We start from the raw sequence: 27449 nt of genomic DNA, 5'->3' as shown, positions 1-27449 counted from the left end.
ACACGTAGCCTTTTGCATCTGATACAAAGTATATACTCACACGTTTTGATAAAGACATGTTAAAACACACTGGGGTTTCTGTTTTCCCTCCAAATGTCTTAAGTTTGGACAGCCTGTTGCTATGCATCACTACAGGACATTCCACACAGGAAGTAGTAACGCATATCTTAAACCCACACATGCAGACCCCTCCACTTAGCATATTGGTATAAGAGAGAGGGGCCAGAGCTCAATGAAATACAATCTGTAGTCTTGAATATTACCATGATGTAATCTCAGACAAAGTGGTTATTTAAACTTCTTAATATGATGACAGAACTCCAGTTACTCTGCTTAAACAACCGGAGACACTAATTAAACATGAAGAGAGATTTTGTGCATGTGCATGCCTTCAATAAGTGTCCGAACCATTAAAGCCACCTGCTTTTCTTAAAGCTGAAAGAAGGTAAAAAACGTAGAGCTGCACACTGTCACCATCTCTATTTCGTTAAAATAATTTATTCAAGCAAAGATGATACATTAATATCTTGGAAAAAAACATCTTTAAAGGGCATATGAGGGTGCAAATGAGGGTGCATGTGCTTTTGTACGCGGCTGTCCACAACTGTTCTGTGCTGCAGGCTCCCAGCAGCTACGTGAAATGTTGGGCGGAGCGGCTGCAGCTGTCTCTTGTTTCTCGTCTCGAGTGTTGTGTTATGTTATGTTCGTTCTTGCCTTTTAGAAACTCACCCGTGCACAGAAGACCCCCCGTAACCAATCAAACGAGAGGACCCCGAGTCTAGTCAGCCAATAGGCACAGAGCTCTAGGTATAAATACTTAAGCCCATCATCTGGCAGAGTTGGGCAACCCTTACATTCGGTGAACAGGATCTGATCCCAGGATCTGTTACCTCTTTCTTTTCTCCTAAGCAGGTAAACAAATAAGTAAATTGATGCTTAGTCAGGTTCTTTCATAAATCCAAGGGAAAGACAGTGGGGATTATTCTATATCAGTATGGACAGACAACTCTTCCTGAGAAGGAAACATTTTTAACAAAATATCTGTCAGACAGATTCCTTCATTGGTGAACACTGGAGCCATGAAAACCTGGATGGAATGGAAACTATTCAAATCTACTCTGATCATTCTTGTATCAGTGCACATTGTAGTGAAACTTCTTGAAGCTCTTGGTTTTCTTGGAAATGGCACTAGTATGCAGTGAGGTGTCACTGACTATCAGCTGTTGCTGCTGACGCCAGCAGGGCAGACTTTAAGTGCGTCTTCGAATAGTTCAGGGCGCTTGATTTAGTCATGGGAGTTGTGGTGGCCATCTGTGAGGCATGCAATGCTTTGACCTTTCAGTGCACCAGGTGTCATCAATCAACTGCAACTCCAGTAACTTGCAGAACTCTGTCTGACGGAGAGAGAGATTGGCTTCGTAAAAGATAGAGAATGGTGACTAGAAGTTTGTTAACACATTAATCCTGACTGATTCTGCAGCTGCAGCTCTGTAAATCCCATCTTTGCATTTCAAGTTTTTTCCATTCGGAGTAAGTAAGTTATTAGTAGTTTAATATGATTTTGGGGCTTAAAGTTAAATGTGTTATTGCTTCTGGTACCAAAGTCCTTTTTACACCACATAAGTATTGCAGAATGATCGAACGCTAAGTTTGCATTAGGCTGAGGCTGAATGGAGTAAGAGAGAGAAGCGAAAATCATTCATTTAAATGTGACATGGGAGGTGTGCAGGACAAATGGGGCACAGCCACACTATTAATAATCTTCTGCTGTGAGGGTAGAGACAGGTGGTGAGACATGCAGAGAGGCAGGACAGCTGGGAGGAAAGCATGTAAAGAGAACAGCTGAGAGAGAGAGAGAGAGAGAGAGAGAGGGAGAGCTAGAGAGAGGGAGAGCTAGAGAGAGAGAGAGAGAGAGAGAGGGAGAAGAGACAGAAAAAAAAAACAGAATGAGACGGTGTCTCCTCTCTACTAGAAGACTCATAGACAAGGCACTTGAAAAACTTGGAGAAATACCAGATAAGAAATATGGTATTCACCGGTTCACTATGTTTGTGTCTCAGGCTGCTTTGTTAAGTCACTGCAAGAAAGAAAAATGATTCTGACAAATACATCTTGTAGCTTGTAAAACTATAAAAACTGTCCTCTTCAGGGCTGCTTCCATAATGTTCTTCTGATTTAACACAATAGGGCAACAAGTGCCTGAATACTGCACAGACTTGAGTCTGTAAAACAACTCCAAATTCTCTAATCTAAAAAAATAACACCTCCCCTTTTTCTCATCTCTTTCCAGGTGGAGTAAGAATCGCAGCCATGGCGAAGAACTGTCATAACGACTACAAAATGAAATTCTCAGGGGACGAGGAGTTCCCCGATCTGTCCCTGCACAACAACCACATGGCCAAGGTAGAAAACACTACCCTGACATTGTCTATCTATGGCCACTCAGCCAAAACACACATCCTGCACATTGCCATTAGAACCAGAAGGTTTTCTGAGTGCTAAGATACTTAAAGGAACTAATACTTATAAAAGGAAATCACATTACAGTATAATCAATGACCTGGGTGTCACCTGCTGTAGGTGCTGACCAAGGAGATCTATGGAAAGCTGAGGGGAAAGTCCACTCCCAGCGGCTTCACCGTTGATGACGTCATCCAGACTGGTGTTGACAATCCTGGTAAGAAGGAGCAAGTCATCCGCATAGAGATTAACTCTAACAAAAATAACAAAAAATAGGGTTTGAGGAGACATAACTTAACCAAAGTGAGCACTATATGTAGCCAAATATGAGTAATGATTATGTTATGGTTATGGATTGCCTCTAAAGCCGTCTAATGGTGGTACAGGCATAAGAGGACCTATCAGTATCCCCCCATACATAATCATCAAAGTTGAACTAGCATTGTTGCCAACTTCCCCATCCTCCCCCTTGTCCCCAAGGTCACCCCTTCATCATGACCGTGGGTTGCGTTGCTGGTGATGAGGAGTCCTATGAGGTCTTCAAGGATCTGCTGGACCCCATCATCTCCGACCGTCATGCCGGATACAAGCCCACCGACAAGCACAAGACCGACCTGAACTTCGAGAACCTGAAGGTGAGCAGTCTAGACCTGCAGGACGGTATTGTCACAGATCAGCACACCTTTAGGAAGGAAGGGAAGCTTCCACACCAAATGAATGGCCATTCATTTATCAATTCAAATATCAAGAAAGTAAACTTCAGTAAACCATGTATCCACTGCTGTACTGTTATAAAACTCAGTCCAACTCCTCATACGTGAAGCAAGCAAGTTTTTAAATAAGACATCAAAAACAATGGCTACGATATTACAATAATGTGCCTGTTGTGTTTTTCTGTCCTGCCTTATTCCCTCAGGGTGGTGACGACCTGGACCCCAACTACGTGCTGTCCAGCCGCGTTCGTACTGGCCGCAGCATCAAGGGATTCACCCTGCCCCCCCACAACAGCCGTGGAGAGCGCAGAGGCATTGAGAAGTTGTCCATTGAGGGTGAGTGTCAACCTGATGACAACAATGCTAATCTATGAGTCTAACATGACGGTTTGTAGGATATACTTGTCAGAGACTGACTCCCTTTTCCTCTGTCCACATTCCTTGGTTCTTTCCTTTCAGCCCTGGCTACTCTGGATGGTGAGTTCAAGGGAAAGTACTACCCCCTGAGCGGCATGACCGATGCAGAGCAGGAGCTGCTGATCAATGATCACTTCCTGTTCGACAAGCCCGTGTCCCCCCTGCTGACCTGCGCTGGTATGGCCCGTGACTGGCCCGATGGCAGAGGCATCTGGTGAGCAACAAACAGAATGGCAATGAAATGAAAATGGATTTACAAATAAGACGTTATTGGGGTTCCCCCAGTTTAAATAGCAAATAGATGATCACATATGTGCTATGATCAACTGTAAGAGCAGATTTGATGTTCCCATATAAACACGTCAATACAGACTCACACACAAACAAACGACCACCCTCTGATCTAAAGTCTCCCATCTACCTAAGCCAACCGTTAAAACTTTCAACATCTGTCTCTTTCTCCTGCAGCCCTAATATGAAAATCCTGAATATTCCTGTTTTCAAACATCTGTTAAAGTGTGTCATGAAAACCAAAGCACAGTGTGCACAGCTGCAGCATACACTGGCCCTTACAGTGGCTTGACATCCTACAAATTAGATCCACAGCTCAGATCAGATAATTCACATGGTTAGGTATTTAGCTTATATGGTAGGGAGGTTTACTTTCACGTTTCTGCAAGACATTTTGAGAAATATTTTTTACCCAATCGTACTCCTGCAACATTGTTCAAATTGTATCAAATTATTGGCTCGCGAACATATTGTCCTGTATGCAAATCAAGTGAAACTGAGCTGGATGTTCTTCCTCCAGGCACAACGACAACAAGACCTTCCTGGTCTGGGTGAACGAGGAGGATCACCTGCGTGTGATCTCCATGCAGCTGGGAGGCAACATGAAGGAGGTCTTCAAACGCTTCTGCATTGGCCTGCAGAAGGTAAAACACAAAAACATCTAAAGGCACAGTTATGTTGACACATTCTGCACAATTCAACTGGGTTAAAGTAATTTCACCCTTTACATGCAAATCAAATTCTCATGGATACTTTCTCTGTGCTGTAATTATGTACATGATGGAATTATTAAACCCTTTAAATAGACATTTCACTTCTGTAAAACAACAATAAATATAATAATTCATGTCTTATTAACAGATAGGTTTGGTTAGCATATAGTGACATCAGTCTGGATATATTTTAACCATCATGCATTATTCATTTCACTTTCCACGTCACCGCTCAGATTGAGGCCATCTTCAAGAAGCACAACCACGGCTTCATGTGGAACGAGCATCTGGGCTACGTCCTGACCTGCCCCTCCAACCTGGGAACTGGCCTGCGCGGTGGTGTGCACGTCAAGCTGCCCAAGCTCAGCACACATGCCAAGTTCGGGGAGATCCTGACCAGGCTGCGTCTGCAGAAGCGTGGCACAGGTACAAAAAAATAAATAAAGACAAAGAAAATGTCAAAGTCAAACTTTAAACATAACACAGCTGGATGGGACAAGAATTCACCGCAAAATTTGCATTTATTAGCAAATATTAGGAAATTTGCTAAAAAAATTAAGTTAATGGGCAAAAACACTAACTGAAACACTTTAGCACCCTTAGGTCAGCACAAAAAGGCTGCCATAGTTTAGTTTCAGGATTAATCAAGACTCAAAGGGAGAGTGTGCTGCATTTTGGTGGATATAAAATATTAACAAATTATTGTGTTTGCAATACATTAGAATGAGCCGTTTATATTTACAAAGGGAGCGGGTTCTCTTCACGGAGCTAGCCGTCATGTTCCTATTGTAGCCCAGAACGGACAAACCAAACTGTGGCTCTGGATATGGCCAGTCACAATTTTACATTGGCCACCATAGTTCTCCTACACACAAGTTTCAGTTGGTTGCAATACACAACATCCACAGTAGATGCCGCTAAATCCTACACACTGCAACTTTAATAGGCTTTCTTAAATATATTTTTTGTATTTATATTTTCCATTTGTTTTGGTTAGTAACATGAATATCTTGCTCCTTCTTACTTAATGGCTTATTTACTCAAAAATACCCAGAGAGAAATATTCAGGAAGTACTTGACTTTACTTGTTTTTCTGCAGTTTCCCAGTGACAATTGGAGTGACGGAGGAACACACATTACAATTATTTAATTAAAGAAACAGTCTTACTAAGCTCGAGTTAGTCAGGCCGCAACATTTTGCCGACTTTAACAATGTAGCTTTTAACCTCAATGTCACTCTAGTCTCAGGAAGGGGGTGGGGGAGTGCCTCAGGTAGAAAGAGAGCTCATTTTTCTCCACTACTTTTCCCTCTAGGTGGTGTGGACACAGCCTCCGTGGGTGGTGTGTTCGATATCTCCAACGCTGACCGTCTGGGCTCCTCCGAGGTGGATCAGGTCCAGCTGGTGGTTGACGGTGTCAAGCTGATGGTTGAGATGGAGAAGAAGCTTGAGAAGGGAGAGTCCATCGACGGCATGATCCCCGCCCAGAAGTAAAGTGGACAGACAACCAGTGACTGAATGACTGTCTGCGTTTGTCTTTTTTACATGATAAAAAATGAACAGGTAGCCTTGTTGTAAAGTTATATCTGGTTTCGGCCAACTACCTACTTTCTACTTATTTCTTTCCGTCAAGAAGACACTCCACTTTTCTCTCAACTCTTTCCTTTCTTACTCAATTCTGTCAACTTTACTCATCACCAAATGTCTTTGGTTCCTACTTTCCTGCCACTTTAATCACATCTCTCCCCATCTTCTCTTTAACATCCTGGGATCAATCCATGCATAGTCTGCAACTGCTATGCACTGAAAGAAAATGTTTTTTTGGTTGTTTAAAAATAACTGGACAATTAAATGATGCCCCATGTAACAATCAAACCTTCTCTCATGTTGTCTTTATGGGAAACACACATGGATATTTTGCAACTACTCATAACAGATTGATAGAGATATGTGCTACTGATACATTTTATACAGGCACAAGTAAACAAAAATCCTTAAAAAATAAAGAACCAGCAAAAATGTCCTCACTCTGATGGTCTAAAACTCACGGTTCTCACAAAGATAAGTGTAGAAGGACACAGACACACAGACACACACCAACAATTCACAATAACAAGGAAACTGGCTGGATGCCACTCCAAAGACATAAACAAAATACACAAAATATGGAAGAGGTTGAAGTCTTTATTTTTGTGTCACACATTATTTCCTAGGAGACATGCAGGATTGCAGGTCGATCATTTTCCGTAATTTAAGCCCATAAATTACGTTTTCTTGATAACAGCGACGGCTTCAAACACACTATACAACAGAACTGTAGCCTTAAAGCATGGCCCTAGCTGTATCTACAGAACAGGTTCGGAGAGTGAGGCCAAGTTGAACACACACACACACGCACAGAATTTTTTTTTTGTTGCAAAAATAGCCCTAAGTCACAGCTCCACATTTTCTGACAGTGGTGGATACCTGCTGCGGCTGAAATCTCCCATTTAACAGATACATTCCTGTAGACTTTACAGCTGTAAAGATCAACAATCCGCTGTATCATTAAACTTTTCCTTTTACGTATTAGTGTTCTGCTATATGCTGCATACTTTAAAAGTACAAGTTTCTAATTGCTTGACTGTATAGTTACAATACAAGTACAACCACCTTTGAATTTGGTCATAGTCTTAGTCAATATATGATCAATTTGGCAAACCGTGTGTATTTCTCTCAAATCTTGGTAGCTTTATTCTGCAATGATCATCAAAGTGTTTTTATAAAAGAAAATGTCTCAATCGTCATTCAATGTCTCATCCTAAACCACTCCCTCATTACGTCGCAAGTTTTAAGTTGTACAGTCACTTAATGAATCAGGGGTCTGATCAGGTAACAGTCGTACACCTCTTACAGTAATACTGGAATCTGATTGGTCAACAGTCAAACCCGTCTCAGCAGTGCTGCAGCCTGGTTGGTCGACGGAGGGAAATGTCTACAGTTTAAGTATCAAAAGTGTTGCTGAGGTTAAAAACTCAAAATAATGTAATATTGGATGAAAGAAAACTGTTAAAACTGACTTAATGTCACGTAGACAGGTTGACATTTTGAATGTTCCGATCCCAGATTCTTTATAGTTACTACAAGGAACTTTAAACTGGTTGAGACTGTTAACCGATACTGATGCCTCTATATGACCTATATAAGTAAACAAGACCAGCAGTGGGAAGATTGGCTATTTCTATATAGTGAGGGTGGATATTCTTATATTATTATCCTCTTAAGCTGCAGGACCTGAAACTCAAAGCCCACTTCCTGGGAGCCAACACCGACAACACGCAGCTGGAGACCCAGGCTGTATTGCTGGGCTTGCTGGAGGGAAGGAAGGCACTGAGGAACCAGAACCAGGACCGCACAGGGCAGACTGTCAGAGCCACTGCTGCAGAAAATGAGGTTTTCTAAAGGGACTCTGGCAGCTGAGGATCTTTACAACATGAAGAGGTAGTTCTCAACACTTTTGTTCACAGGGGCCGCCAAAATGATCACAGAATGAAAGTTCCTTGTAGTAACTTGAATATAACTTTGGACACCTGAAGCCCCCGTTTCACTGAGGGGAGTGAACGATGCCAAGAGGTACATGCAAGTAAAGAAGAAATGGGCATTCAGAATGCGAATTATTCACTTCAGTGAGCTTTAAATGTGTGAGACAGAGTTATTTTATAACAATTTACAAAAGAAAAATACAGATTAATTAAAAAAACTGCCAGTACAGTACAATTAATTCCTGGCTAAAAAGGAGAAAAAAAAGTGCCCAATGAATTTTAAGAACATATCAGCATTATAAAAAATAAAAATAAAGTAAATCAAACAAGGCGCCCTATTGAGTCTATGCTTATTCAAGTCTAGATTCTTGGCTTTGGGGCTGTATTGCACTACATTTGAGGCGAAGCGATGGCGGTGGCGTGCTGACAGACTGGTATTATTGAGTGCTACCAGTAAAAGCCCCATCTCCTCCATTAACTCCAAACCAGTATGAGCTATTATCATGTGTGTGGGAAAAGTGTTTTTTGAAGAAGAGATAAAATTATAAAAATAAGGTGATCTATTAAAACATACACGTCCTTAGGTGGGGTTCAAATCTGTGGATACTTATGCTTAGCTTTATGTTGGATCGGGTTACTGAACTATGTCTGCAGCCTCGCAGGAAAAAGGTGCGAAGATTTGTATTCTTTTTTTGTATCATAACGTTTGAAATCAGATAAAAACTGGAACTAGTTGAAAGAAAGTCATACTACTGTATTTAACCAGTAATTAATACAACAGTCAATTTGTCTAATTTCTTAAGACCTTCAATTTATTTTTTAACATTTTGGGCACATAATTAATCTTATTAGTTGTCCAGGGAATCAGTGATCACATACGATATGTGCTTCATTTTGTCATTGGTAAAACATGTAGTTTTGTTTAATGTTAAACTGATTATATTTTATTGAAAATTATTTTAAACAGCTCCTATTGGTTTCAGAATAAGGCATTCTGATTGGCTGACAAAGCAAGTTTTTCGAATCTAAATAAACTTAACCTGCTGATTGGAAAATATTTTTTCTGCGTACATCCACCTTCAGGTCAGAAAATCCAGCTGAGTCATGCTGCTGTGTTACAAAAACTCAAACCACGCTTCCTCTTGCGGATCGCGTTTTTTACTATGCACTTTAAAACAACAAAATCTTAAAAATTGAGAGGACTTTTGCTTGGTAATAAAGGGTAGCATGGGACAAATATTGGGGCGAAATAGAGTATATGTAAGGAGCAGAGAAATATCTCAAATGATCAGGTTATCAAGTACAACACATCAGCTGGGTCCTGCATTATCAGACAGCTTTCCTCCTCCTTAAGCTTCTCAGCTGCAAGCTATCAATACACAGCAGAGAATTCAGTATGGACAGCAGGCAGAGAGGCAACGTTTTACCAGAAATGTTACAAACAAACATCAATTCCCAGCTGAGCAGTAGATGGCCGTTATGGGTGGATGGGCAGAAAGGCTGCAATGCTCCATTCAGTCTGTCTCAAGTCTCTGCATTTCTGCATGTCTCCCTCTAGAGGCCGGAGGTCAGACTGCGACCTCACTTCTGAAATATGTGACGTCTGCTTCAGAGGATGACAACAGGTGTCATTCTCAGACCCATTTTTAAAAGCATTAAAGAGTAAAATAAACTCCATAAACAAAAAATCAAAACATTTCTTTAAATAGCAGCTCTTTAAAAAGGAATGATGACAACAAATATGATACATTAGGAATAACAATGTCAACAACAACAACAACAACAGCAAATCATCGATCTCCAACATTCTCAGCAATATCATTCTTATCATCAAACATGAAAAAAAAAAAGGTAAAATAAAAACAACCTGACTCAATGGGCTCACATAATATGGAGGTGGTGGTGCGTTTCAAGCAGGGGTCGTAGGTCACTGACAGCTCCAAGGTCAAGGGTCATCATCCAGTCTGCCGACGGCGGTCCATCCCTGTCTGTGCGTCCACTTGTTCTGGCTGTGATTGGTGGCATCAGAAAAAGAGGGTCTTTGGCGGAGACGAGGCATCGCTAGCCGCATCGGAATGAGGTGGAGCCCAGGGGAGGAAGAGGAGGAGGCAGTGGTTTCTTCCTCATTGTTCCTCCTCCTCCTCATTCATCAACCTGTCCTGTGGGTTTTCATTCTGCCCCGCCCCCTGTTGCCCTCAGAGCTCCAGCTCCTTGGACACTTTGGTGGCGATGTCTCTAAAGGCCAACGGCGCCCCCCACAAGCGCTTGAACCTCACACCGCTGCTCTGGCCCAGCCCGCTGGGCAGCTGGCAGACCTCTGCCTCGAAGGCGACGCGGGCGCCGGCCGCTCCGTGGGTGCAGGACAGGAGGAAAGGCCCGGCCAGGTGGACCTGGCAGCCGCAGCCCTGCGCCGCCTCGCGCAGCGCTAGCACCACCTCGGCCGGGTCGCGGGGGCTCCGCACCCTCACATCCCAGCCGGATCGGGGGTCCGGGGCTCGACCGCTTTCTGATGCCCAGATAGATGGCGACTGGAAAGGGGTGGAAGAGAAGGGCGATGCAAATAGGAGGATGGTAGAAGGAAATGTAGGAAGATTTAAATAAATAAAAAAGGGCGGGGCAAGGTTGATGAGGCGTGTTTTCAGTGGGAGGGTTTGAGGGGTTAAAGAGATGTGGATAGCAGAAATAAAGGAGGAGGAGGAGAGGTGTGATATGAAAGAAGGAGCATTAATTTAAGGATAAATAGGGATGAATACAGAGGTTTTTTAGTTAAAATGAGATGTATGTGTGATGGAAGTGAAGGCAAGTGAAATGATGGTTGTATGAATGTGAATGTGAATGCATGAGTGGTTGGGGAAAGGGGAGAAGAAAAAAAACAATTAATATCAAACATTGTTGGATTTTTATATCTCTATATAGCAATCTAGGTCACTGATTGGTAAATTTGTATTTTATAGTCCAACATCTCTTTTTTTAAAATACTTTACAATGAATGTACAACACCAAAGGGATATGCAAATTAAACCCACCTCAAGTTAATTGCTCAGGTATGGCACTGCTTATACATTTATTTTGTTCTTTAATGAGAGTTAATAATAAAATGTATATAATTAATAACATACTATACAGATAAATCAATAAAATCACACACAACACAAACTAACACAGTTTCTTGGACTGAGCTGTTGGTAGACACAATGACATTATGACAATTATTATTATAATTAATTTTTCTGTTCTTTAAATCAACGGTTCGACCCGCAGGGATCATCTACCACAAGGGGCACCACAGTCTGCTAGATAGCGTTAGCCTGGTTCTGCTGGTTTACCTGCTGTTTCTAACCTGAGCCTGAGCCTGAGACTCGGCTGAAGCAGCTGAGAGGAAGTGCACAAGACCTTTAGTAACACAAGGATAACATTACACTGATATTCCCTGAGAAAATACAGCGTAAATAAGGTGAAAGTACAAGATCAGTACCGCTATAGTCTACGTTTACTAGATGCTTTTGTTGTGACTCCTCGTAAATATCTTGGGATTTAATCCATCAATACAACAGGTAATCAACTGACAGTCAGTCAAAATTATGTATTTTTAATGGTTATGTATTTCTGTTACAGCATTGTCCCTAAAGCTTGTAATCAGTGTCTCCCTGCATTAATAATTAAAATGGTTATTTTGCATTCTTAACATGCTTATGTAGGATTCAAAAAAAGGTTTGGGTGTGTTGATTTTTTTTATGGGCAGGATCATTATGTTTGTTGTTGTAATACCCATTTCAGCCACAGGACACTGAACTACCACCTGTACTAAATAGGCCTATAAGGGTTCATGTTTTCATTCAGCTGAGTTTTAATGCATGAATGCATTCAGTCGTACTTAAAACATTGGGTAATGATGCACTTCAGCATCTTGTGGCCAAGATGAGTATTACAAGAACAAACAAATTCATTTCTACCTGCCAAATTTCTTTTACTAGTTTTCACAGATGAAAAAAAAAAATAGGGCAGAACCCTTTTTCACCTTTTCTTACGTCAGAAACGCAGTAGAGAAAACAATTTAGATCAAACTTAGACAATGGATCACAATAATCTTATTTTCTCACTTTCTCTCAGGGCTTCCGTAGAAGTCTAACATTCATAATCAGATTCTATATTATTTCATTCAAGCTTACAAATCTACATGTTACTGTATTTCCTTGTTTCCTCACCACATCCAAAGACCAAAGAGAAACGTTTGATTAACAAAAAATCATGACAAAAAATGTAGTATAATTCAGTATCTGTGCTGGAAGCCTTGTTGTATCACAAGGAAAAGTGTGAATCCATGTAGACTTCTAATGTTTGAAAAATGATCAGAAGAAAACTTCTCAGATCTCAGTCAGACCTAAGAATGAAAACATTTACAGCTGCAATGGAAAACAACGGTTCTCTGTATACAACAAATCCTTGTAAATACATTTTAGATTAAAGGATTAACGGATAACTATTTAAGCCCTACAACTGAATTACTTTCACACTAGCAGTCAGGCAGAAACTTAATTAAATAGTTCAACATTGCTGATATATATACCATACATATACATTTGTTTTTCTTGCTAATTGACTTCACCTATATGTACAGTAAATATGTAGCTGAAGAAGCAGCTAGTTATTTTAGCATAAAGACTGAAAACAGGGAGAAACAGCTTGCCTGGCTCTATCTTGAGGAAACAAATTCCACCTACCAGTACCTCTAAAGCTCATTTATTAACACGTTAAATCTTGTTTGTGTATAATGTTAATTTGCTATTTAATGGGGGTTATGTGCCAAGAAATAATCCAGCACATAATCCCTGTACATAAACCAATTGCTGTTTTTACACTCATGTTTTGGTACAGATTTAGCAAGATACAACATATATCTTTCTTGGAAAGACAGCAAATAAACTCTTCAAAAATGTTAACTCTTCTTTTGACAACAGCCACATAAGAACACAAAACATCTTCTTAATCTATAGTTTGAGGAGTAAATTAAAGACCTAAAACATCCTTTAAGTACACTGCAAATTGCTGGGTAAATTATGAAAAGCAGGCTGCTTGTAATGCTGACACAGGAAATGTAAGATTGTTCTACTATTGCACTTTGGTCGTCAGTGTTGGAGAGAAAATGTAAATGTGAACTCACCTTGTGACCGGAGATCTGCTGATTCTCTCAGGTTCGTCTGTGACCCTCAAGAGGAAGACAAACGTATCCGTAAGGAATCAATAGGCCTATTGGGCCTCCCCCCACACACACACTTCCTGTTTAAGTGCTACAAATTGCTGCATGGCTATGTAAGTCAATCCACGTCAACCACAACACGCAAGCACAACAACTCGGTTTTTTTTCAAGTCACAGATGGATCATCACCAACCTACACTCACCACACTGGACACATTGGATGGATGGGAGACAACATGTCAAAGCCACCAACAAAACAAATGAGAGGCATAAACAGATGTAGAGGGAGTGGATCCAGAGCTGAGGACCGGGTCTTAATACACATAAAACACTGTGTGTTGCAGTGGTGGCCAGACTCACACAAATACTAATATAATGCTCATAAAAGCACAAATGAGTGTGTCAAAAGATATACGTGTAAGAATGTGTAACTCATTTTTGGTTTTCAAAAGCAGTGTTTTTAAAGCTATTGTGAAGGAAATATATTTTTTCAATGTGTTAATAACATCTTAGAGGCATCGTTTTAAAGAAACAGTTCCCTCTTACCTCTATTTATAAATCTAGATTGTTTTGGTGCGAGTCGCTGAGTATTTGAGATGTCGGCCAGAGAGATGTCGGTCTTCTCTCTAACATAATGGGAAACTCAACAGAAATGTCTCTTTCAAGAAATCATGATCAGGTTACTCAAAACAATCTACGGATCTTGTTGTGAGCAGTTCCATGTATGAGTTATTATATTTCTACCAAACTACACCCTTCAACCTTTCAATACACCGAAAAGAGCAAAAGTAATGCATGACCCCTCGGTTGCTGTAGGGTGCTTTAGATCAAAGTAACTTCTAGACTTCTCCACCTAACAGCTACTAAAGAGTTTGAAGCAGCTTACTGCACTTCCCTCCCATGGCCACCGGGGGCTACTGTTGCTATTTTTCTGTGCGTCAATTTAGGGATTTATTTTTCATGGCAACCTCATCGCCATTCCAGGAACTGGGGGCGGGGCCTGGTGGAGCCAGCAGCAAGTTTCATTGATAGATTTACAAAAAAATGAAACCTACTCTAATGTGACCCTGGCTCTAAACGAGGAGCTATTACAGGGCTGTGGCTTTAGATCTAAATACACGTTTAGACGTTTAAAATGTGTCACCTCTCTTTAAGTAGACGGGCAGATCCCTGCTAATCCAAACAGATAATCCCTTGGATACTCCTCGGCATTTATTAATGATTATATTTAAATAATTATCCAGGAAACATTTGGAGGGTAATAACTGTTGGATTAATCTCATTCAAGCAACTCTTGGTGGGAAAATTTGACTCTAAACACCATCATGTTGATTAAAGAATAGGTAGCTACACAAATCTTTTGAAATCTTGCATCAGCTACTTCACTGTACTCTACAGTGATGATGGAAACGTTTTGAAACTGTCCCGTCTGGATTCAATGACCTTCCCTCTCTCGACGGGGTAAAGAAAAGTGAGCGAGTAAAAAAACCTTGCTCCTCCCCTCGAGGGCGTTGCCAAGGTGACCCAGACCAAGGCAAGTGGCATCATCATATCCTTAAGGAAGAATATAAGTGTGTAAAATCGAAATTGTTTTGTGTGTAAAGAGTGGCAGACTGGACAGACTCTTGTGCATCGAGGCAGTGACTATCTGTGTATGAACTGTACAGCATGTGAAGCCAGATTGTGCAATCTGCATTGAGGCTGAGAACCGAGAGAGAGAGAATGAGGAGCAGAAAGTGACGGAGCGGGAGAAGCTCGCGGCAGTGTGACAGGACAATCTGCTTTGTATCTTGAGGGAGAGCTGTGCAAGATCCCTGTTTAAGAGAGGGATAAATCCTGGTTACGCAACTAATCCTGATTTAAAACGGCGGTGACGCTGGGTCAGTCAGTCGGGATGACTGGTGCAGGCTTCTTATGAGCGTTCTGGTCCTTCAGAGGGCTCAGACGCACGCCGCGTGCTCCTAATGTCACGGGTTCAAGGCTACAATGACGCAGACTCGATTCTTTTCACCCACACACAAATCTTTACAACTAAAGATTAAAACTTAACTCTCAAAATGATCATTTGTATATCAATTACTGTATCACCTTAAATTTGCTTAAAACATACTCTTTATGAGACATAAACCTGGAAGAGTAGCGTTCCTGCACACTGAGAAGTGTGTTTATGCGGAAGTGTTTAAAGATTTAAGTAAAGGCGCATGTGTCAAGAATTAAAAGGTAGTTCAAGTTCAAGTAATTGTTCTAGAAATAATCATTTTGGGCGTGAATTATTCCTTTAAGAGTTTAAACCTGTTTTCCTTATCTTTTCTTTGTATTGCTATCAAGTCATAGTTCACCCGCCTTACTATTCACCACAATATCCCTGCTCTTTACACTGCGAATATTGTCTAAGTGATCCAACGAACTAGTGCAACAATTGTTTTGAGTAATATTTAAAAACATATTCAAAAAATGTCTGATTCCAGTTCCTAAAACTTGAAAACTTTGCTGGTTTTCTTGAACTCCTACATTTGTAAACTGAATATTATTGGGTTTGGACTGTTGGTCGGACAAAACAAAATATTTGACAGCAAAATCATGTTTGTAACAACTTATAATAAATAAATAAACACACTGTTTTGTTCTCACACTGCACTCTATAGTCTCTTGGTACAGGTACAAAGCCCTGGTGTCCATGCCTAAATACAACCAGAGCGACGGTGTATTTTAGAAACATTTCTTTTTTTAAGTTTGTTGTAGTTATTTGAAAAATATCTAGCTTGTGTTGCTGTCGTAGGGCTGTATTAAGTCTGTCAAATCATTTCATTTGGCCTGATTGTGATGATCAGACGGCCTATCTGCCTTCCTGTGCGTATTCTGCCTGCGCACTCATTGCTCTTCATCTGAGTCTTCCACAAGCTGCTAGCTTAACAGCTGTGAAAACTAACAATAGCCATGTTTGTTGTTTGCGCTCATTATGATCATTTTGGGCATGACTTTGGAGGCAGACCTGAAGGGATGGGCTGTCAGTGTTGCTGACATGGCGACTTTCTCGCTAGATTTAGTGACTCTTGGAGCTAGTGCTGCTGACTACTCTCATTGGAAAAGAGTTGTCAACACTGTGTTCTTCAGTTGGATTATTTTTTAATACAGCATACTCTTGCTAGTCTCTCCAAATGTCGGTGTTAAAAGTTGGCTGCGGACAGAAACCTTTGCACATTTTCTATCAAACTGGAAACCTGGTAATGTGTTAAAGTGGTGCCATATTGTCTAAATTTTGCAAATGATACACAAGAATGAGAAATATGTGCCCTTAAAACCCTAAACAGACCCGGTCATGTCCCCTGGATCCTCTGCTCGCAGAGATCCCACGGTCCTGCTCATTTGTTAACAGCATGGGCAAACGTATGCCGTTGATTACATGACTCAGACTGGTACAGGCGACACGCAAACACACGCACATCTTCATAGGGCTGTTTAGTCAAAAAAACAAAAACTGTGTGAGACTCGTGTGTTCAAAATGATAGGGGTGAATGTGAAAACCCACTTATTAAAAAACATCTTCACCCCTTGTCCCAGAAAAAAAAATACTGTTGTGTTAAGCAGATAAAGGTGCTGTGCCACCTTAAATCTCTAGTGAGTGCTACAGCATAAAGCCCAGTTAGCAGAGACACAAGCAGTCCAGACAGAAAGACAGACAGAGAGACGGACAGACAAGCAGGCAGCTTGCTGATTAGAGTTGAAGTCACATAAACATTCTGTTTTGAGACAGAGCTGCTCTACAGGATGACACATTCTTGTGAACTGCGTTAAATTTCCATCAATCAATTGAAATTTAAGACAGTGACTTTAAGCAGTGACTTCCAATTAAAGGGTGGCCCGACAAACATTTTTCTTATTTTACATTGAAAATAAAATTGAATCACAATGGGAATTTTTCTTTGTACTTCGAATGAAAATAAGATGGCTGAGTTCATAAAAAAAGAATAAAAGATAGACTAATAAAGTTTGAACTGCTGGCGGACGTTGCATTAATTAGCTCATGTTTGTGCTGCTTTGAGGGACTGTCACCTAAAATGACGCACGTGATTTGAATGGCCCACGGATGGCAGGTTACTTTTTTTTTGAGGGGGCTGAATTAAATGCCTTTGAAGACTATTTTGTGAGCAGCAGATACCCTGCTTCATTTCCCAAGTATTGAATTTAATTCACTAGATTAGCCACATAGACATCATATATAAACAATGTAATTGCCAGAAAATACTTACTATATAACAATACTGTGATATTAAATTACATGTACTATAATAGAAGATTTTATTAAGCAGCCACTTCTATTAAGATGCCTTTAATAAAACTCTTTAAGCTTTAACTTAACTACTGAGAACTTAATGTGGAAAATGCATCAAAGAAAGAAGAAAATTAACTTTCCTTTGTCTTTATATAGAAAAAGAGGTTTTTCCAGTTCACGTCAGTACAGATGGACTTTTCAAAGCCCTGCAGGTTGATTTAACGCAACCGGCGATTAAAATTCCTGCCTGTAGAGAAGCTTTTCCTCAGATAAATGTTTGCACAACTGAACTCCAAACGACAACAGACAGCGAATGAGGGGTTGAGGGGAATGACAGGGCGCTGGCAGGAAGCAGGCAGACGGTCAGACAGACAGAAGCAGCCAGAAAACATGGGAAAGGAAGACTTACTAACTGTTTTTGTCCCCTGTGGGAGGGTGCAGCCCGACATGGACTTGTTTGAGCTCTGACGTTTAGAGGGGTCAAGAGTGACCCTAGGAGGAGAGAGGAAGAAGAGAAGGAGATGAAAAGAGGATGAGGGGAATGGAGTGGAAAAAAAGGAAAATCAACAGCAGAACGTCAGAGAGACATTGAACAAAAGAGAAGTGTAGGGGGGGGAGACAATATAGAAATGACAGACAGTAAGAAGCACAGGGAGAAGAGGCAGAGAAGTACAAATCAAACTGTATGTGCTGCAGTTCAGGAAAAAGAAGGATAGAAAGAAGACTGGAAGGTGACTGGCAAGGAAAAGCAAAAGTTGTTAAAGAATCAAACAAACAAACCAACAGATAAAGCAACAATAAGCAGCAGAACTGACCGGGACAGACATACAGTATGTCCACCTGAGCAGCAGACCTGGGTCCAATAGGCTACGGTTTGGAGAACCACTTGGGTAATGTTAACTGTAACTGTATTCCTAAATCCTGGGCTTACATCTTTCCCTTTGCTCTCTCTCTCTCTCTCAGGCATTTTGGATGGTTTGGTTTGCCCCTTCTCTCTCTATGAATTAATTTAAAACATCAGAAATGACTGTCCTTACATCTAAACCCCTAAAATATATTAGTTCTGTAAACAACACCTCTACTTTGCTGTCCTGTTTGTATCTGTTGCTAAGGACACAACATGAAGAACATTTTAAGACGTTTAATAATCTTTTGTCTATGTCCCATCATAAAACTTAGGTGCTATTTCATAAGGGTTTATAAAGGTTTTCAAAAGCAAATGCTGCAGGGAGCAGCTGGTAAGCAAGTAAAATAAAGAGGGAATAATGTTAAAGCACTATTAGACCCAGGTCTGAGGCCTGTACAGGTTTATCATTAGAGAAGAAAGACTGGTAGGTTAGTACTGGTTAAGGAAGAGAAGGTGAGAGGCAGCAAGGTCAGCTAAATGATCTTCATGTACATGTTAACAGCCAGAGGAGCTACACTGTCCAGTTAAAGGCCTGTAAACATACAGACTGTCTGCTATCACATTTAGATTGTTAGCAGCAATCATCAAACAATCCTTAACAAATACTCACAAATGTTTGAATGAGCAAAAAAACAAACAACAACCCTGCTGTTAAAGGTTAATTTGTATTCTTTGTTATCATTCTATCTCTTCCTGGTCCTTCTATACTCTCCTCTACTCCTCCTTCTCCCAGCTTCTCCCCTTACCTGCGGGTCAACTTGGAGGTGAGTTTGCTTAGCAGGTTGGTGGTGGTCCGGGTCCTGGCGTGTGGCAACGGGCTGGCATCGTGGGACAGCGTCGGGGAGGCCGGGGGAGCATGGGAGGGGGGGCGGCGGTCTCGAATCTGCCCCCCATGGAAAGTGCTCCTCACCGTGGATCCCCTGGAGAGGCGGGAGGAGGGCGTGGAGGACGAGGAGGAGGCCCCAGAGGCACCGGCGATGCTGTGGGTGGAGGGGGAGGCCGGGGGCAGCCGGTGGGATATGGAACTGGAGGGAGAGGAGGAGGGAGAACAGTGGTTGATAGTTGTTATCATGATCCTTCCAATTTAAAAAGGGAAGGATATTGTGGAGGAATCTACGACGATAACATAGGGCCATAGTAAGGGGAAAAAAAGAAGCTTTTTTTAAATATGAAGCTGATGAGACCCAGAATTTCCAAGATTAACGTTGTACATTTTGAAAGAGAAAAAAATAAATAATAATAATAATAAATAATAAATTCATGCGGGAAAAAAAGTGTTGTTTTTTTTCTTAAGAAACCCCATCGCTTCACTTTGTATGTGGTTCAGTACTTTGCAATCTGATTTAGCAACAGGGAATACTCCTGATTTTTAGGCCATATTATCAAAAACATACAGACTTCGAAGAGACATTGCTGTGAATTGGGTGTATTCAGAGAAAAACTAAATTAACGATTTCAGAAAATATCATTTTTTTCTAGTAAATATACAACTTAACAACTTTTTCTCAGAAAATGACCTCACCCCCCAGTTTCATAATATATATTTTTTTCATACAATGGCTGTAATATGCTAACGTAGTATTTCACATATACCTCACATTATAGTACCTCCTGCCATTTTACAAAGCATTCCATATCTTTTTGTAGTTTGGAATATGTTTTTCCTTTGAGGCTATTTATTTTGTGAGGTAATTTTAGTTTTCAACGAGCAACCACAGACAGAAAATGTAAAAAGAACGAGGGAGCCATCACATCACAACAGTTAGTCCAAATCTCTGAAAAGTGACCCAAAATGCTCTACACACACACACACACACTGGGACCCTCTCTTGTCTCTCTCACACACACACACACACACACACACACACACGCACACACACACGGCCTGAGGCTGCTTTTCATAACGCTCTAGATAACACCAACACACAAGGTTCAAGTGGGGCAGAACCATTAAACGACTTAGGTTGAAGCGCAGCCGCTGCAAAATCGCTTAACGTCAATGTGAACCTGCGGCCTGCTGGTTAACTGCAGGGGAGTGGAGAGGATCGAGAGGTGAGGGCCGAAAACAAAATGTTTAGAGGAGACGAGGAGGAAGACGAGAGGTTGACTTGGTGCAAAAGAGAGGGAAGGAGAGTGGGGGAAGGGGGGAGAGAGACTAACCATGTTCAACTCACATTTACAGGGAAGTACAGATTTTCATTTAAAAAAAAAAGTTATGAGAGTAAATCATTTACATGAATAGGAGGGTTGAGACTATTTAGAGTGAGATTTGATTTGTGATTGAATCCGCTATTCCTACTGAATTAGACTTTAAAAAAATAAATCTTTGTTTACCTGTTCTCAAACATGGTTCAAAACATTTTCAGTAATTTATAGCTGAAGATAAACAAGGATTATTATGACTGAATAAGTATAATGACATGAATTTCGACAGTATGTACATGGAAATATCTGTCAAGAGTGAGCAGGGTCGCTTATCTTTAGACTTATTAAAAGACTGCAAACTATTTCATGCACAAATAGTTTCATGCACTCATGCAGTTTCATGCAACAATCAAGTTAATTTAATTATATTTAAAAATTGACAAGTAGAGCATCCAATGTGAATTGTAAGATGCCTCTATGTAAATCCTCATTTGGTTTGGGGGATAAACATGTGAAATTCTTTACATCCAGAATTCAAAAAAGGATCTTGACCGGGATCATTTTTAACTCAAACTGAAAACTGTTTTTGCAGAAGGGTTCACTCACGCAGTTAAGAATTAACTGCTGAATCTTTATTTATGGTATTAGAGTTTGTATTTCATTCTGTCTGTATTTTCTTGTCCTGAGTTCTGTGAGCATTTATTGTTGAGTTTGTGTTTTGTACTCTCTCTTATGTATTTGTTGTTGAGTTTGATGTATATTTCAAAGCATATTGAGGGCTTTATGCTACATCACATAATCATATTAATTTAGTAAGAGTACCTCAGCGGTAGATTTTATGGGCTGCAGCTACAGTACTGTGTGTCTTGGCATGAGGTCTCTTATCTTCCAGTGTCATCAGATTAGTGTCTGTGTGTGTAATGTGTGTATACACAGCAATGTGTGTTTAATGCATGGACCTGTGTGTTTTATATCAATTAAATATGATTAACTACAGTCACATGCACGCCCTCGTGTAGAAAATCTGTGTTTTGTGTCTCTCCTGTGCACCTTTGCCACTATAGTTCACGCAATCTTCAAGTCGATTTTGAACTAAATGTGACTGTGTGTGTGTGTGTGTGTGTGTGTGTGTGTGTGTGTGTGAATGCACATGTTTGTGCCATCAACCACTCTGACATGGCATCACATTGACAAGGCCTCCGAGGCAAATGGAGGGTTACGCTGGCACAATGCCGGGTCCTCACTTCATCCTGCTCCCCTCCCCTTTTCTGCCCCGCTCCCTCTCTCTTCCTCACCCTCCTCCCTCTCGTATCTCCCCATCCCTACCCTCCGTTTACCTGTCACTCTTTCCCTCCAGGACTTCGCTGTAGTGCCTGCATGTAAAAGCGTTGGGTGTGACTTCAAATCGAAACGGAAAGGGGCAAAACCCGAGCTGACTATGAAACACCAGCAAGTCTGTTGGATGTTTGTTTTTTTACTTTCTTCTTGTCGTTATTTGCAGCCAACAATTTTTTATTTATTTTTATGCAGCTTTAATACTACGTTTTTTTAAAAACGTATTTGTACATTTATGTTTTCTTTGCTGCTTTCCATGAATTCTTAGATTTAAAACTCTTTATCCATGCCATACACCCTCTGCCTGACCTGCCCTTCCATCTGTGCAGGAAAAAACTTTTACTGGAGGTCAGATGACAGACGACCGAAAGCCACCTCCTGGCTCTTCCTGTGAGAGGCAACATTACAGAATGACATAGAGACAGAGGGACAAAAAAAACAGGTCAGCCAGAATGAAAATGAGAAAGTGAGAGAGTGACCATAGTGGGGGAAAAAAGGGAGAGAGATTGTGGCTGCCATGCTCCGACACCGACGAGCAGACAGCCATCTGTCACAACAACAGCCAGCTCATATTGGGCACATAAACACACGCGTGGACGAACCCACTCATGCACAATTTAAGCCCTTTATCCTCTCTTGAGAGACAAAACGTGTGTGTGACAAACACTCTCTAAGCTCTGTGCAGAAAGAGACAAGCTTTACCGGCGCAAACATTCATTTGAAATACCCTTTCGTATTGTAATTACTATGAATATGAACGCATTTCCTACCTCAAGTTTAATGAGATGCAACAGGGCAAAAAAAATGTAATCTCTTGACAATTTCTTTTTTTTCATTGACAAACTTTTCCCCAACCTTAACCTTATCTCAACCCCTTGCAGTCCTTCGGGGGATTAAGATACATAAGGGTGAGGTGAGATTTAAAGCTTGCACAAAGTCAAAACAGACTCCCATACGTAGTGATGCTGAGGAAACCTTAAGGATTGCTTCTTATTTGTTCATACAAATATGCTCCATGGCCATTTGTTGTGGTGCAAAATACAACAATTATGTGGTATTTGAGGACAGAATAAAGAAAAGAAAAAGAGCCAACAGAATGATGTCCCTAATAGGCGCCAACTTTAGGGGCACTTTGCTCATCTTTTATGATACGTATGTTGATGCTCCTCCTCTCACCTGTTTTCCTTGCCATTTTGCAGCAGTGAGTGTCTCTCAGTGCTGGACCGGTCCGTACACACGTACGTGTTTCTTCGAGTCATGGCACTGGCAGGTACGTTATTCTGGAGAAAGAATCAAATGGAAAATGTTTTACAAACACAACATTCCATTTGAGAGATTCCAAAGTGAAAATCATGTATCAAACCTTCCTATGCCTACACTTTTTGAAAAGCCCTACTTTTGTAAAACCTCCTTGTCTGGTACTCCGGCCAGTTTTAAAGAAAAGTAAAGACTTCCATGGCTTGATTGTTTGACGTCAGACCGCAACGAGTCTGGTCTGTATGTCCCGTACAGAACATCAAAGAGTTTATCTCAGTTTATCATCTCTTCACATTCTCTAAACTCTTGCTCGCCCCAGCTAATCTCACTGAACAACCAGAATCTCTAGGTTCCCCCTGCAGGGAGAATTCATAGTTTTCGTATTCATGTAAAGTGTTTTACTGCTCAACTCCTCTCTAAACTGCGGAGGATGTGAATGTTTGCAGTCTCCATAATATCTGTGTCAGTGTAGTGTAATCTGAGGTAATGGGATTAGGAGAGATTCAGGATTCTGCCATCTGCACATGTTCTGTTGATAAGGGATTAAAGGTCACACCCACAAAATAGCCTTACTGTGGTCACGTTAGCCTCCTTGCGCCGGTCGGGTATCTCTGCCTTGTTTGGGTTGTGGGCAGAGCTAACCATGGGACTGGAGGGCGTCGGGATGCTACGGGAGCCAACAGTGCTGGTGCTCGGCTTGCGGCTCGACAGCCGCTCCTCCTTAAGCCCCGCCCCTTCGCCTACCCCACTGGGGCTCCGCTTGGGGTGTGTGGACCCTGGAACTGCTGGACCACCTGAGAGACGGGAAACAAGAGTTCATAGTGAGGTGGATTTCTTTCACCCATTTAGAATGAATGTAACTCAACCAATCACTACGTCACTGATCCTGCTATCCGGCCTTACAGAAGTCAGAGTGTCGTCTCTGGCGGTGGTAGGTGGAGGCGCTGCGCTGTGCCTTGTGGCCGGTGGAGGAAGGAGGCCCGCCGGAGGAGGTGGAGGAGGAGGAAGCAGTGTGTTTGCTTGTTCCGTTGGTGATGGTGCTGGGTCGGACACGAGCCAGACTCAGACTGCTGCCGGAGCGAGACTCACTGCCGTCCGCCTGAGAGGGAAATATCCACACGTTCAATATGACTGGAGTCCGGCATTGGTTAGGTTGATTAAAGCGTCACAACGTGCAACAAGCCGAGCTACAACCGTGTTAAGACGCAGACAGTTAACTCCAAAAAATGAACATTTTGTACTTCAGACTTGCTTTAACTTTATTAAGATATGAGCGAATCTGGTAAAAGATATACTGTCCAATAAAGCCATGAACCATGACCTCATACCTAAATACAGAGGACAAGCAGAGCCGCTGCGCTCACCTCGTTCTTGCGTCCCAGCAGCAGGTATGTGGCAGTGACCTCATTGTACTTCTGACTAGACAGTGAGTCTCTGATCTCATCTCTGGTGAATCCCATCCCAACCATCACTTCTGGAAATGAGACAAATGAAATAACAAAGTAAATCAACAGCAAGTGACAAGCTGCTCAGGAATCTGGCAGGTCGACCTTCTGCACAATTATGAAAGGTGTTTGCCTGGTGTGAACCTTGAACATAACACATGTATGTAGCACCGTGTTGGTTGGCTTTAATGGTGACTAAATTATGATAGGCGTTCATGCAAAGGAAGCTTTTTTGAGGTGCAATATGCTGGATCTCTAGTATAGACTATAATTTCTGTTTAATGTTACAGTAACGCAACAGTTTATCATTTTGTTATCAATGATTAGGTTCAATAAATGAATAGTAAAAGTCTGTGTTTCTCACCAATGCGGCTGGTATTGTTCAAGTCCTCGACAGGCTCTGTGTGGGGCTTCAGATCCTCGCCGTCATAGCCGATATTGATCCACTTATCTTTCATTATTTGCTGGCGAGGGAAGAGAAGAGAAGGAGAGCTCAATATTTAAACGCTAATGTGGTCAATTCATGCCGCGTTGTAACTGCTGCATTGTTTCCTCCTCACCTCCAGGGAGCAGCGCTTTGCAGGATTGAGGACAAGGAAGCGGCGCAGGATTCCCTCGCAGTCTGTGGACATGTAGAAGGGGACGCGATATTTCCCCCTCAAGACACGCTCCCGCAGCTCCTGAACGCAACACACAATTGACACACAATTAATTTCTGCTACAGGGACACCGAATTAATAAAAAGAACAGGACTATATTTAAATAGTTGATTGTTTTTTGGCAAAATCTCATGTGATATGATATGAAAATGCACAATTATGTGACTTAAGGTCCCCTGTGTAGTTACAAACCTCCAATGGAGCTGATTTCCTATAAGGGAGATATGCTGTAATGTGCCAACAAAGGGAGCGAGGAAAAAGACTGAAGGCTAGTAAGCAGGATTTAATGTCTTCTCTGATGTTAAATCTACTCTGCGCTTCGTTTACTTGCAGGGCCACCCATGATTGCATTTTAGTGAACTTTAGTAGTCCCTCTGTTGTGCCTTACTGGCTAGCTAATGGCCGCCACTAGCACTGGGCTCATATGGCGGTTAGCGGAGCGTCCACCCTCTGGTTCCCCCTCAGGTTAAAAAACTGTTAGCTGCAAGCAGTTGTTCCTGTGTCGCCATGTTGAGAGCCATTAGGAGGCAATAGATACGCTCTGAATTTTGTACTGAGCCCCTTTAAAGGAATATTTTCAATTTTGACGTCACGCTGTCCTCACTGTGAAGTTAAATATAACTATCTAACAATTTAATTATTTTGAATATTGAAAAATCAGTTATTTATACCGATTATCCTAATACAGATTTTTTTCTTTGGTATAATACCAATAATAAGTAAAGAAAGACAACAAAAAACAAACAAAGCTACAGTTTGGCCCATGCCATGTTTGTTGCACTTCACCCACCTTTAAGTTCTGTCCGTCAAAGGGCAGGGACCCGCTGACCAGTGTGTACAAGATGACTCCCAGGCTCCAGATGTCCACCTCCGGACCGTCGTACTTCTTCCCCTGGAAGAGCTCTGGGGCGGCGTAGGGTGGGGAGCCGCAGAACGTGTCCAGTTTACTGCCCGCAGTGAACTCGTTGCTGAAGCCAAAGTCGGCTATTTTGATGTTGGAGTCGGCGTCTAGTAGCAAGTTCTCCGCCTGCACCAAACAACATGGATGGTGAAACACAGAAAAATACTGAAAAAAACAGTGCTGAAAGAGTATTGCATAATTTCAACTTAAATATTTTTTAATTCTTTCAGTGCTGTCATACAGGATGTACTGCTTTTCCTACGTCACACTTTGGCAGCTGCCATGCATTTTGCATGGATAACAGCTTCAAGATAAATGTCTGTTACTATTTCATTGATCAATATGTTTAAAGGTAATACATAGTCTGTTTAATATGGGTCAATGATTGAGACATAGATTGACTTTCACAGATTTTTACATACAGTTGTATATTCACCTTCAAGTCTCTGTGAACAATGTTCTTCAGGTGACAGTAGTGCACCGCCGAGACAATCTGAGGAGAGAGAAAACAACCAAAGATAGAACATAACTAACATGTAAATGGAAGATAAACTGGGAGCTCTATTCATTCAATCCAACGCCCTCTCATGACTCAACATTACAAATACAAAGTGCATGACTGGACTTCTTGCTGTGCGATCACACCTCATGTTTGTTTTATGGGGCCTTAACAACAGCGGCAGAATTCACTCTTTCTTCTGTAGGTTTCTGCCCAGTTACACTCAAAGCAGGAACTATAAACGATGAGTCACATAAGAGCTCAAGAAGCCCGGATTTCAGCTCCTGTAATGTTTAGTTAGCATCATGAACGTATACGTCATATTCCTCTCTTCAGTCCAGACTTGATTTTTTTGAGCTCAGTTCTCCAACCACAAGGAATGGCTGGCAGTCAGATGTTAACATTTGACTGGGGACATAATGTAGGCACAAGGACGGGTGAGGTAAGGAGTGAGGTTTAACTGACCTGTCTGAACTTGGCTCTGGCCTCTTTCTCCTTCATTCTGCCGTGAGCCACGAGGTAGTCGAACACTTCGCCTGGTGGGGGGGAACAAACAGATTGGTTGTAGTTCAGGCAGGCATGGAAGTTGTTTAAAAGGCAGGTTTGGTAATGTTTTACAAAAACATTTTTATTAAAATCTCTTCCTAGATTCAGCAACTTTTGGGGCTAGCTACTTTCATTGAAAAAGAGTTTTGTAACAGCAGGCTGGATCATATT

General features: G+C 41.5%; 2 protein-coding genes across 5 annotated transcripts in view; one reads left to right on the top strand and one right to left on the bottom strand.

The window, feature by feature from the left end:
• The first annotated feature begins 806 nt into the window (after nucleotides 1-806).
• ckmb (creatine kinase, muscle b) lies at nucleotides 807-6455 on the top strand. 4 transcript variants are annotated; one of them, XM_054608404.1, is made up of 9 exons: nucleotides 807-912; nucleotides 2291-2403; nucleotides 2581-2677; nucleotides 2941-3095; nucleotides 3377-3509; nucleotides 3633-3804; nucleotides 4402-4525; nucleotides 4831-5020; nucleotides 5909-6455. In XM_054608404.1, exons 2-9 carry the CDS (start codon nucleotides 2311-2313, stop codon nucleotides 6085-6087), a joined length of 1143 nt encoding a protein of 380 aa, XP_054464379.1. In that variant the 5' UTR covers nucleotides 807-912; nucleotides 2291-2310; the 3' UTR covers nucleotides 6088-6455. The 4 variants fall into 4 exon arrangements, with proteins under 4 accessions (XP_054464379.1, XP_054466639.1, XP_054465185.1 ...); XM_054610664.1 differs by lacking the exon at nucleotides 807-912 and adding an exon at nucleotides 1290-1435 and having other exon boundaries at nucleotides 5909-6449; XM_054609210.1 differs by lacking the exon at nucleotides 807-912 and adding an exon at nucleotides 1446-1530 and having other exon boundaries at nucleotides 5909-6449.
• Nucleotides 6456-6759: 304 nt separating this feature from the next.
• Nucleotides 6760-27449, bottom strand: part of mark4b (MAP/microtubule affinity-regulating kinase 4b) — a 50423-nt gene continuing 29733 nt past the window's right edge. Inside the window, 13 exon segments of the mRNA XM_054597582.1 lie at nucleotides 6760-10605; nucleotides 10608-10642; nucleotides 13276-13320; nucleotides 19238-19516; nucleotides 23148-23251; nucleotides 23802-24022; nucleotides 24132-24327; nucleotides 24593-24702; nucleotides 25038-25137; nucleotides 25234-25353; nucleotides 26123-26359; nucleotides 26670-26726; nucleotides 27198-27268. Of these exon segments, the coding sequence (XP_054453557.1) occupies nucleotides 10310-10605; nucleotides 10608-10642; nucleotides 13276-13320; nucleotides 19238-19516; nucleotides 23148-23251; nucleotides 23802-24022; nucleotides 24132-24327; nucleotides 24593-24702; nucleotides 25038-25137; nucleotides 25234-25353; nucleotides 26123-26359; nucleotides 26670-26726; nucleotides 27198-27268 (1871 nt within the window). The 3' untranslated portion in view covers nucleotides 6760-10309.

Source organism: Anoplopoma fimbria, chromosome 1 (genome assembly GCF_027596085.1).
Source record: "Anoplopoma fimbria isolate UVic2021 breed Golden Eagle Sablefish chromosome 1, Afim_UVic_2022, whole genome shotgun sequence".
NCBI classification, from domain to species: Eukaryota; Metazoa; Chordata; class Actinopteri; order Perciformes; family Anoplopomatidae; genus Anoplopoma; species Anoplopoma fimbria.
Note: the sequence above shows the minus strand (reverse complement) of the source record. Positions and strands in the feature narration are given on the sequence as shown.

Bases quoted from the DNA above. Each gene is read 5' to 3' on its own strand.
- ckmb (XM_054608404.1), top strand. From the start codon at position 2,311: ATGGCGAAGAACTGTCATAACGACTACAAAATGAAATTCTCAGGGGAC. The intron at 2,678-2,940 runs GTAAGAAGGAGC...CTTGTCCCCAAG, and splicing joins GACTGGTGTTGACAATCCTG to GTCACCCCTTCATCATGACC. The intron at 3,096-3,376 runs GTGAGCAGTCTA...TTATTCCCTCAG, and splicing joins TGAACTTCGAGAACCTGAAG to GGTGGTGACGACCTGGACCC.